Source organism: Ictalurus furcatus, chromosome 25 (genome assembly GCF_023375685.1).
Source record: "Ictalurus furcatus strain D&B chromosome 25, Billie_1.0, whole genome shotgun sequence".
Lineage (NCBI taxonomy): Eukaryota > Metazoa > Chordata > Actinopteri > Siluriformes > Ictaluridae > Ictalurus > Ictalurus furcatus.
This window is the reverse complement of record NC_071279.1, coordinates 13,977,044-13,989,855: the sequence shown is the minus strand read 5'-3', so window position 1 is coordinate 13,989,855 and position 12,812 is coordinate 13,977,044. Positions and strand designations below refer to the sequence as shown.

The following is a 12,812-nucleotide window of genomic DNA, read 5'->3' as shown; positions in this document are numbered from 1 at the left end:
CAGGGAACAGAAAAGAATTATTTATTTATATTTAGTATGAGTTTAATAGAAGTTTGTATTAAAACAAAATCTCATCTTTAATTGCTATAAAGTCAAAACACCCCAAAAATACAAAGACAAAACACTCAATTCACTACACTTCACATCACTGGACTCACTTCAGTCTACTAGAGTTTTGTCAGTTTATAATAATACGTCTGAAAAGATGGTGGCACAAAAACCGGTGGAGCACAGGTGTCTAGGATGATACAGAACACTCATAATAGTCTTTGCAGTGAGTTGTGGATAAGGATTAAGTTGAAATTAGAAACACGGCTAGAGAAGTGTGCTAACTTTGGTGCTACTCCTCAAACAACGACAACTGTTAACACTATTTGTAAGAGATGTTCAGCTACATTATCATTTTCTTATCAGAAGTTTGCAAACTCAAACTGTCTTGCATTTTGATAATATGCTGTTCTCAAACAATAATTATCAAATGAATCAAATATACACTCACCGTCCACTAATAGAAACACCTGTACACCTGCTCATTTATGCAGTTATCCAATCAGCCAATCATCTGGCAGCAGCACAATGCATAAAATCATTCAGATACAGGTCAAGAGCTTCAGTTAATGTTCACATCAAAAAACAGAATCGGGAAAAAGTGTGATCTCTGTGAAATGTGACTTTAATTGTGTGACGGTTGTTGGTGGCAGATGGGCTTGTTTGAGTATTTCAGAAACTGCTGATTTACTGGGACTTTCACGCAAAACATTTTCTAGAGTTTACACAGAGTGATGTGAAAAACAAAAAAAACATTGAGTGAGCGACAGTTCTGTGGGTAGAAACGCCTTGTTGATAAGAAAGGTCAGTGAAAAATGGCCAGATTGGTTCGAGCTGCCAGGAAGGATACAGTAACTCAAATAATCACGCTTTACAACATTGGTGAGCAGAAAAACATCTCAGCATGCACAATACTTAAGGTGGATGGGCTACAACAACAGATGACCACATCAGGTTCCACTCCTGTCATGCAATAACAGGAATTCTAAGCTATCACAGGCATAGATTCACCCAAACTGGACAGTTGAAGATTAGAAAAAAAAAAAAAATTATTTTTTTTTTTTCGTCTTCAACTGTCCAGCATGATTTTATGCATTTATATAAAAGGCGTTCCTATTAAAGTAGATGGTGAGTGTACTACATGCTGTTATTTTCCTTTCTTCTGCTGCTAGGTTATCAGCATTTGTGTTGAGGTGTTTCCTCCAGGCTCAGCAGTTCATCTTCATCGACACAGCGATCCTGCTCAGGACGACGAACTGGCTGCGGGCCCAGCAGAGGGCTGATGGTTCCTTTGCAGAGCCTGGACGGGTTATACACACAGAGCTGCAAGGAGGATTGGACAGCCCAGTGTCCCTCACTGCTTACGTCCTCCTGGCTCTTCTCGAGGACGTGGAGTATAAGGTAAGTACACTGGGTTGGGTTGGACCCTTCTAGACAAAGTGGGAAAATTGTCCATGTAGCAGTCTATACTCAGTGCTGTTTCATAGTTTTTTATATTTAACAGTCAGTAAAATACATTGATTTTATTATAACAAATTAAAAAATCATGGACCCCTAGGCTATGTTTCACAATGTTTTATAAGGTAATAATAATAATAATGATTATCATCACCATCATCATGTTTAACTTGAATTAAATTGGCTTAATCTAAACCTCAATAATTGAAACATCAAGTATGCCAACAAATAAAGCCAACTTGGATGATGGAAAGCTCAAGAACAAAAGCTCTCCAGCTTCAATAAATAATCAAGATATTATTGTACACATTTACACAATGTGTCTAGATGGATTATAATCCAATTTTACAGTTAAAGGGGTCCCTGTATGCAAAAAAGTTTTTAGAACCTCTAATACACTGTGGAGGAAAATATTCCATTAATCACCATGTTTTTATTCTTAGCATATCTATGGCAGTGAGGTATCTGATGCCATGAGCTATCTGACCTCCAAACTGAGCCAAGGCATCTCCAGTAACTACAGCCTGTGTCTGGTGACTTACGCACTGTCTCTAGCTAAAAGTCCATCAGCCGACACCGCTCTCACTGAGCTGATGAACAGAGCCCAGATGCATGGTGGGTAAAATCCTAAAAAACAAACAAACATATGTATTGCTACGGTGCACCCACTGGTCCGGGTGGTGGAAAAAACAGTGAGAAAGACAATAAAGAAAAGCAGTCGTTTTTTATGACTAGATAAAGCCAATTCTAAAGTCAACTACACATTATGTATGACTGCGCTGGAAAAATAATTTTTTTTAAACTTTAAAAAAAAGTTTTTTTTAAACTTTGATATAATGTGTACGTAACTTGTGCTGAACTCTGTTTTGCTTTAACTGAAATGAAAAACATATGCTGGTTAACTTTCTTTACCCAGCTGTCTTGCTGTGTTTTGGGTTATAAAACTGGCAGATGTGATGCAGGGGTTTAGGGCAACGTATTCTACAAAACTCAAAGAAGGCACCTGGGCTCTGTTTATCAACTCTTTGTTTAGATGGCGTTCCTATGTGGAGCACCGGAGGAAGTGACGTGTCAGAATCGTGGCAGCCGCGCTCAGCTGATATCGAGATGGCGTCCTATGCTCTGCTTTCTCTGTACATGCTGGGCAGGGTGGAACACGCCCTCACCCTCATGAAGTGGCTCAGCAAGCAGAGGAACCACCTCGGTGGATACGGCTCCACGCAGGCAACTAACTCTCTCTCTCTCTCTCTCTCTCTCTCTCTCTCTCTCTCTGTCAGTGAAGGTGGTGTGGCCTCTGTGTCGATCAGTTAATTCACTGCAGTAAAAATTTTCCACAAATACCTTTCCTTTAAAACTTAAAAAGTTATGCATGAAGCATTAAGTTGTGAGTAACAGAGATAGTCTTGTGTTTTGCTGTAGGCAGTTCTAAGCTGCATTTATTTATGCACATACTAGACCCTCTAGTGAAGCTGGAATTCTGGCTTGCGAGACTAATCTCTAGTATGTTGTATATTAGGTTAAACAAGTAAACTAATGGTAAAATTTAAAAAGTAAGTGCATTATACATTGCAGGAGTAATAAGAGAAGCTGGTGTCTAGTATAGATAGCTGCAAATACAAAAAAGTGTACTTAAAATAAAAACATAAAATATACCATCCTGTGGTTCAGTAAATTGCTGTCTTTCAGTTATATAGCTTTACATAAGAATGAGTCCTGCTATTGAAGCTCTGATTACTTCATTACCCCTCCATGGTTCATTTTAATTGGCAATGCTATGGGTCGAATCTCTGTTTTATTACATTCACTCACTGCAGCTTTTATTAAGTGCTGTTCTATTATGATTCTAGCCTGAATTTAAAGGAAATATTACAGTGATTTTGTGAACAAAGTTGTAAGAAAAATAGTGACCGCTGAATTGAACTGTTTATAGTGCTTTGTACTATTTATTATGAATTAGTATGCAGTCATAATGAATTTGATTCATTTTTTAAACATATTTCAGTTGGAACAATTTGTTATTGGCACAATTTGTAAATAATGAAGCAAAAGCCAAAATGCAGAACCATCCATTAAGTCATGTTCACATCATGGCTGCAGTGGATCAGGAGTCTGTCTTGGGAACACTAGATGTAAGATAGGAATAACCCCTGGATCGTTAATCAAATTCACACAGGATTCCCCCCCCCCCCATGATTCCAAAAAATAGACAACAAAACCATGTCTAAATCAAGCATTTAAGGGGTAAGAATAGCGCTGAAGCCGCAGTCATCAGTGGCGTGGAACCCAAGAGAGCAAAACTGGCTGTGCTCTAGGGGAGAGAGGGATGGCATACACTCTCTCCCCTATCAATCAGAGTGACACTAGCCAATCATGGGTAAGAGTGAGCTCATGCATGCAAAGGAGGGGAGGGGGTAGTGCTTTACTCCGAGTGTGTAATGCAACCCCCTGATATTGGATGTGCAGCAGTTTGAAAAAATGCAGTTGGTGGGCTTCACGTACCACGGGGGAAGAACACAATAGCCTTTGCCCTCCCTGGTTGATAGCTGTTGTGTGTTGTGTGAGAGTTGCCTGATGTTTGGGCCATGAATAAATTAGGGAGAAAATCGGAGAGAAAAAAAACATGTCTAAATCTTACCAAAAATTGTACAGTGTAAGCCAGGTTTAACACTGACCACTAATGAAACTTTAATGGACTCCGGAAACATCAGTGTTGTGTCACATCTGAGCTGTCCGCACAAAGAATACTGTTGAAGAGTTGAGAGTGGGCCATTCATGTGAAATCTTTTTGTAAACATACTGTAGTACTCAGGCCTCCTTTGAATGCAGCATTATATAGCTGGCAATCAGCATTATGAACTTGCCAGATATATGTATTTGGTAGGCATTTAACACTAATAATAGCCTGTCCATAGTTATTCACTTTACAAATCTATAAATGCAAAATGCACATTAATGGGAGGTGTACCTAATAAACTGTATAATGAGAAATCAGGTCATTTTTATGACTGTTAGCCTGTATGCTCTTCTGTGTTCAGGACACGGTGATTGCTCTGCAGGCTCTATCGGCCTTTGCCTCACTGAGCAGCACAGAGCAGATCAACCTCAACATCACAGTGACGACACAGACGGCTTCAGTGGCTAAGTTCATCATAGACCGAACGAACTACCTGCTCTACCAGAGCCAAAAGGTTACAATCTATACACACCACTCAAAACTATACACTCTGTAGACATGCTGTGATGATGTGGAGAGTTATTCAGATTTTATTTCAACAGATTGAAGCTGAAAAGGATCTTCAGCTCCAAGTATCAGCTGTGGGAAGAGGATTTGCACTGTTCCAGGTTCAGTATCTCCTTTAAGTTTTTTGGGGGAAAAAAAAAAGCAAAGAGAAAAAAGTAAATTCTGATGTAAATATTGTGATATTATGATATCATATGGACTCTACAGAAACTATACCATAAGTATACTTACAAAAAAAAAATTATACATTGTGTGTTGTTTCATTGTATAAATGATCATAATGCTTTGGGTGTGCTGTTCAACATCAGGGTACTGCAATATGGCCTGACACAAAGTAGAAATCCTGTTACCTCTAAATCACTAAAATGCTCAAAAATGAGACATTACAAATTAAATGTATTTGTAGTAACATTTAATGTTGTGGAATGTCTATGAAACTAGTTAGGTCCTGTTATCACTTATGTTTTGGCAGTTATAAACAGTTGTTCCCTCTAGGGATGTCACGATACCAAATATCTAGTAGTCGGCATGGATACCACCAAAAGTACATGATAGTCGATACCAAATTTTAAAAAAATTAAATTAAAAACTCTCCTGGAGGAAATCCTCCTCTGCCTGAGAGAGAGAGAGAGAGAGAGAGAGAGAGAGAGATAGAGAGAGAGAGAGAGAGAGAGAGATAGATAGATTTTAGTTATCAAACACTGTCTGACAATGAGTGGAGGCTACAGTGTAGGTGCAGCACTCCTAAATGCGCGTGCACACGCACACAGACACACACACACACACATTATACTCTGAATGCAACCAATAGTTTAAATTCACTGATATTTTTTTTGGCCTGATTTGGCAGGCCAAAAAGATTTATTAAAAGCATGAACATTTGAATAATTATTAGTGACATTAGGCTACATTTAGCTGACAGGACACGGGCTGAATGGCGATGCATGGTGGCCCATTAGGAGGTAGTTTATAACACTGCAATGTGTTAGCGTCGTTAACAAGTAACTGGCTATAGCAAACATTACATGGAGCATAACGTTAGCTGGTTTCACGGGTACACGGCTGGTTGCCAGCTGCCTCAAATAAACATAATATAGGATCGTCTTTCAAGTGCTTCACCAAATTCCAGGTGTTTCCTCGCTTTGATTGAAATGAACGATAGCATCGGTTGCACACTGGCTTCAGAGCATCAATTATGTTTGTTGCCATCCACCTCGAATGTGAAGTATTTCCATATTCTATACCACATTTCCTCTCAACGAGTCACGATGGAGTTAATCTTCTGTAGTTTATCCTGTGTGCTTGTAGGCGTTCTTCTTCACCACTTGTGGACCGACTAAAACACTTGCGTGTATTTGCTGCCCCCATTAGGTCTGGAAGAATTGCAATCTCGGTACCTCCATTAGAATCGGTTCTAACGCTACTCCAGAAAAACAAGTACCGTCACTTTTTAAGAACGTTGGTACCGACTTGGTACCGAAGTATCAGTTCTCGTGACGTCCCTAGTTCCCTCACCAGCCTTTCTTTTGTCTCTCTTGATGTGAATAAAACAGAAAATGCTACCAAGAAATCAGAAACCAGAAAGTCCTCCTCTTTACCCCTGACTGTTACAAAACAGTGACCACTGAGACTCCTTCCAAAATGCTAAATAAACATCTCCTTGCAGAAAACTTCACTACATCACTAACTGCATAACATTTTTAATCTGTGTATGTGCCAAATCGACCGTACAAGCCGTACAAGCTACTTGTTCTTATAGGGCTAGTTGATCAAATTTGTTGCACTTATAAAAGGTTTTACAAGATTATATCAATTGCATTTTAAATATAAAATAAAATATATTCAGCAAAAAAAGAAACGTCCCTTTTTCAGGCAATAATTTTAAAGATAATTTTTGTAAAATCAAAATAAGCTTTATAGATCTTTATTGGAAAGGGTTTAACCAATGTTTTTCATGCTTGTTCAATGAACCATAAACAATAATTGCACATACACCTGTGGAACAGTCCTTAAGACACGAACAGTTTATAGGCGGTAGGCAATTAAGGTCACAGTTACAATAAGTTAGGACACTAAAGAGACCTTTCTACTGTCTCTGAAAAACACCAGAAGAAAGATTTCTAGGGTTCCTGCTCACCTGCGTGAACATGCCATAGTCCTGCTGCAGGGAGGCATGAGGACTGCAGATGTGACCAGAGCAATAAACTGCAATGTCTGTAAAAGACGCCTAAGACAGTGCTACATGGAGACAGGAATTACAGCTGATCGTCCTTGCAGTGGAATATTACATGTAACCGTGTGTTCCCCCAGACTTGATCGAGAACTTGCAAAGAGTGGAGTAACATCTCACAGCAAGAACTGACACATCTGGTGCAGTCCATGAGGATGCAATGTAGTACTTAAAGCAGCTGGAGGACACCAGATACTGAGGGTTACTTTTAATATTGACCCCCCCCCCCCCCCCCCCCCTTTGTTCAGGGACTCATTATTCCATTTCTGTTCGTCAAATGTCTGTGAAACTTGTTCAGTTTTTGTCTCAGTTGTTCAAGTTTTTTATGTTAATACAAACATTTACACATGTTAAGAAATTTGCTGGAAATAAAACCAGTTGAATATGAGAGGAAGTTTCTTTTTGGCTGAGTATATATTAGCAGGAAGTTTGCTAATCCCAAATTCAAGGTGTGTTGTGACCATTTCAGACTGTTTTGTATATTTGTTCCTTGCACTAATGGATTTTATCCTGTTTTGCCACTTTAGTTTCTGCCAGCATTAACAGATCAAAGTCACATATGTTCCCATAATGCAATCGATTATGCTGGCATCTTCTGTGGAGAACTTGAGTGTCCTTGACACTGGAATTTCAGTTGTGTCTTTAAGGCAGAATGACTTCATGCTCAAGCAGTTTGAGATCACCTCTGGGGATTGTGACAAAGCCTCCGAGAATCCAGTTTACAAGGTGTTACACCTGAAAATAGCGGCAGTGAGTGATACACTGTAAGAATGTGTTCACTGGAACTGCGAGAGTAAAAAAAAAAAAAAAAAAAAAAAAAAGAGTGTAACTGGAAAAATGTTCCAATGCTGTTTGTGTGCAGAATCTCACTCACACCCATGAGTAACTATAAATACCCATGACTCCAGTTAAGTCTCTCCAATGACATAATGACAACATCTTGAGTTGCTTTACTAGCTTTTAGGGAAAAAGTCCAAACACATGGAAGCATTGACCAGTAGGCTAGAATTCCAGTGGGAAAGAAGTCAGAAGAAATTGTTTATTTAGTCAGAAGAAATGATTAATTTAACATACTCAGCTTGCTGCAAGATGATGTTCAGAGATTTCTGGATTTCAAGGGAATTATTCATGGTTAATTTGTTTGTTCTTTCCATCGCTGACTCTACAGCTTACGACATTCTACAATGTAGAGACTCAAGAGCTGTCACGCAGACGTCGTGCTGACACGTGTGAGGCCTTTGACTTGCACATACAGGTTATGGACTACGACATGTACAGTGTGAACATTTATATATGTTTCCGGTAAGAGACCTCAACAAATGCCTGAATGTTGTCTCTCAAAAACGTGCAAAGTTCTTCAAACTTACAGGGTTCTATCAAAATGGCTTATAATATATATATATATATATCAAAATGGCTTATATATATATATATAAAATAAATGAAATTAAATGTTAAAGAGGAAATTTTGTATGTAACATTAACTGATAGACCAGGTTTAAGATGAAATCTTGAGCACTTTGTGTGCTCAGAACAAGCTACCAGCTGACTCTTTTTTTCCCCTTCATAAAACTGCACAACAATGTATCTAAGAACACCAAATCAATTGATGTCAGATTTGACACTTCACAGCTCTTTATAATGACACATTTACAGTTTTCACTTTGCACACTCTATATTTAGAAGAACTTTGACCTTTGAAAACACCTTGGCCTTGTGAGCCATTTAAGTTGTTAGAGCTACAGTGTATCGTAGGTGGAGAAGCGTGCCAGTGAAACTGTCCAGTGAAAGAATTTGCATAGTACCGTGTATCAAAGACCATGAGGTCTTCAGGTCTGGTAATGATTTAGTTCATATACACAGCTACAAAAGGTGGTCTGAATTGTGATACAGTATTAACCCATTTTAAAATCTCTTACATTGTTTGCAAGTTGGCATACTGGAATACTGGCACACTTTGTTTTCTGTGAATGTTTTTTTTTCTTTCCAGATGTGTGTGATATAATTATGAAATTAAGATTTGTATCATGAAAGAATCCTTAATTTGCCATATAGATAAAGTGGCTTTCAGAGAACTCTTTTAGTATCAGCAAGACCCATGCCTTAGCAATTCCAGAGAAACCAACTGCTTTAATTTGATTCTTTTTCTTTCTGCCTACATTGAAATTAGAAATGTTTTCCTAAATGGTTTATTGTGAACCATTTTAATTCTGAGATCGCCTCAGGACCATTGGGTGATATGTAAAACTAAAGGAGTAGCTATAGAGCAGGGGTTCCCAAACTTTTCTATGACTTTAAACACACTGACAAGCTCTGTAAAAAACAAACAAACAAACAAAAAAAAATAATAATAATTTCTTAATTATTGTCATGAGCTGTGTCTCAAATCTAAAATGCTGACTTTACATTCAAAGTATTTACTACTCTAGAAAATCCAGAAGACTGGTACACAAACCTTTCTATAGGTTTGAGGACTACTTGAGATTTTTTTTTTTAATTCAAACACTAACTGTAAACAGTCTAACATAGTACAGAAGTATGTGAATTGAGATAGTTTAGTAGTTTGTTTAGCAGATGTAGATGGTCAGGGAAACATGTCCGTAACTATTGCTGAATTCCTACTTGGTACAGTGCATCAGGAGAGTGAAAAAATTAAAAATAGTTTGCACACTTGTCATTTTAAATAGTAGCACATAAAATCTGACTTCATAGTTAGAGCGATATTTCTCATAATAATTTGTAAAATAAATTGGAAAAAACAAAAAAAAAAACAAAAGGGGAGATTTTCTTACGAGCCCATTTGTAAATGAAAGAAACCCAACGTGAGGTTACAACCCCAAATTTAGGAACCCTTGTTATGGAGTTAAAGTTAGCATAGCTGTGGTTTAATCTGAAACATTCACATATTTCATCTAACAAGGATTTTTTAACAGCTGTTTTCCCTCTGTTAGCATTTAAATGCTGCTACATTTTGAAATGATCTCCATCGAGCAACAAGCCTAATAATTTACTATGTGATCTCTAGAAAACAGCTTTGATCATCTAAAAATAAATAAATAAAAAAATACATAGAAAAATAATAAGGAAATGGGTCTTGGAAAAAAAAAAGAAAAGAAAAGCTAGAATGCGTTTCTGGCCTTCTGCGAGTTCCATCTGGATTCTTTTTATTGTAAGACTAAGATTTTTTTAAAGGACAAAAATCACAGACCATTTTAAGATGTTCAAGTGCATTTCAAAGTCCATTTTTTTCAATTATTTTCAGGCTGTGTGAGAACCAGGAGCTGAATCAGACAGGAATGGCAATTCTAGACATTGGTCTACTCACTGGCTTCAGTTTGGCTCAAAGAGGCATTCCAATCAACGAGCTGGTTAGAAGAGTGGAGACGTCCCCAGGAAAAGTCATCCTGTACTTAGACTCTGTGAGCTTCTGATGGCATTTTGTTTTCATTTTCAGATAGTATGTAACTGCTTAAAGAACTGATAACTGACCTCCATCTGAAGACTCCACACAATGACGTATGTGATGTTAATGCAATTAAATGCCAGGTTCATTTTTTTACTTCACATCTACAGCAAAGCGGGCACACGGTGGCTTAGTGGTTAGCATGTTCACCATACACCTCCAGGGTTGGGGGTTCAATTCCCACCATGGCCCTGTGGGTGCAGAGTTTGTATGTTCTCCCCATGCTGCAGGTTTTTCCTCCGGGTATATTATAGCCATAAAATGAAGATAAACCTCTGTTTTGAATTACACGTTGCACAACTGTCAGTGGTGCTGTTACATACACACACACACACACACACATATACATACATACATATACATATATATATACATTATATATATATACATATATATACACACACATTATATATATATATATATATATATATATATATATATATATATATATATATATATATATATATATATATATATATATATATATAATATTTGTAATCACATTTGAGAATTCAACAGTGCTATGGTATAGCTAAGTAAATAGAGATAGATTTTCCACACTTTTCTGTGAAAAAACAAAAAAAACTTCTAAATAATTTTGGAATGGATTAGCCGTAACACCTCAACAACTTAATAAACCTAAAAAAAATTCCCCTTCATGTTCACTGTGTACAGCAGATTCAAGCTCCTTCCTCTGTCCCTCTCCTCAGGTAACCAAAGCTGAAACCTGTATTGAGGTCCCAACCACACTGGAGTTTAAAGTGACTGGTGTTCATGATGCAGTGGTCACTATTTATGACTACTATGAGCCAAGTAAGATTTCTTTCCGTTTAGAAAACCACTGGCACTAGTATGCTTACCTTAGATTTGAGTGTCTGTAGCATCTCTTTGCATCCTCACATTTCCTTTCACTTGGCAGGGAGGAGGGCGGTGGGGACATACACATCTGAGACCAGAAGAGACATGTCGTTTTGTTCTTTCTGTGGAGAAGACTGCTCTCAGTGTGAACATTTGGTGATCTCAGTGTTTGATGCCACCATTTCCTCACACTATCACCAGGGTTTGGTTCAGAGCCTGGCTTTGCTGCTCCTCATCACCTTCTCACGCTGCTTCTAGATAAGAGCTGGCTGAAATCTCGTTTTGTATTTATATATCTACAATGAAATAACAATTCAGGACTGTGTTATAAGGTTAGTTTGAACTGAGTGAGTACTTTGATGCAGAATTTCTGTAGTCGCTGAAGATAACCATGTAAATTAACTGTAAACTTTTGATTTTTTAAATGAAGCCTTCTAATAGCAAAAATAATTCATGAAGAACATCAAAACACAGTACGTTATTGCTATCGTCATATTTCTAAACTCTCACCTATACAAACTTACTTACCATGATTTAAATGTAATAGTTGGGGGTAATGAAGCGTATGAGGAGTATTCACCTAGCCTAAACTGCTATTTATACTCAAAGTATGCAAGTATGAGGAGCACTGATTAAGAATTATAATACAAATTTTGACAGCCAATCAGAAATTAGTATTCTGTGGGATAAACTGTAATCATCTACAAACTGTAATTATTTACAATAATACACATCATAATAAAGGACTGTTGTCTGAATATGTGACGTTATTTCTAAATTCTATGCTAATGTTTATGTAAGTAATAGTTACAGGAGTAGACAAAGTAGTAAGCCAGGCACCCAGGAAAAAGAATAAAAAATGATATAGTTTTTTTATTTTATTTATTTATAGTTGCCAAGAAGACATTGTTTCAACAAATAGATAAAGAAAGAAAAAGACACCTAACTGACTTTTTATTTGCTATGTTGGTGTGTTTAAATGTAATGCACGTCACAGTGCTCCATAAAGCTCATTGCTGTAACTACAGCATACGCTATTCATTCTGAATCCCACCACCTACTGCACTACACATATTGGTTTAGGCGTGATCTGGCTGACAGTATGTAGATTAAATAGAGTGCATGGATGACAGGAGATCGTTTCAGAATCAAGTACATCCAGGTATGTTGAAATACTAACGAAACAGGGCAAAATAAAGTCTAGTAAAATATAATTCTGAAAAAAAAAACCCCTGCTGTAAGTAACAGTCGTTGGTTATGTTCACATGCACATTAAATTCTGTTTAAGGTCTATATTTGGGTGCACAGTGGCTTAGAAGCATTTACTTGGGTGGTGGGCTAAGGGAGGGGTTCCCAAACTTTTCCAGGGCAAGGCCCCCCAAATGGCATTAACATTTGACCGAGGCCCCCCTTTTGCAAGATGTTTTTAAAACACATTAAAAATACAGACTGAATATATCCCCCTTTTTTATTACTAATAATTACATCTTACATCACATTAGGAATTGATTGTG

General features: G+C 37.5%; 1 protein-coding gene across 1 annotated transcript in view; it reads left to right on the top strand.

The window, feature by feature from the left end:
* Positions 1-11,556, top strand: part of cd109 (CD109 molecule) — a 30,980-nt gene extending 19,424 nt beyond the window's left edge. Inside the window, exons 25-33 of the mRNA XM_053614906.1 lie at positions 1,221-1,449; positions 1,950-2,121; positions 2,540-2,730; positions 4,542-4,694; positions 4,783-4,848; positions 8,146-8,279; positions 10,240-10,396; positions 11,151-11,253; positions 11,360-11,556. Of these exons, the coding sequence (XP_053470881.1) occupies positions 1,221-1,449; positions 1,950-2,121; positions 2,540-2,730; positions 4,542-4,694; positions 4,783-4,848; positions 8,146-8,279; positions 10,240-10,396; positions 11,151-11,253; positions 11,360-11,556 (1,402 nt within the window). The remainder of the gene's footprint in view (positions 1-1,220; positions 1,450-1,949; positions 2,122-2,539; positions 2,731-4,541; positions 4,695-4,782; positions 4,849-8,145; positions 8,280-10,239; positions 10,397-11,150; positions 11,254-11,359) is intronic.
* Positions 11,557-12,812: the final 1,256 nt, after the last annotated feature.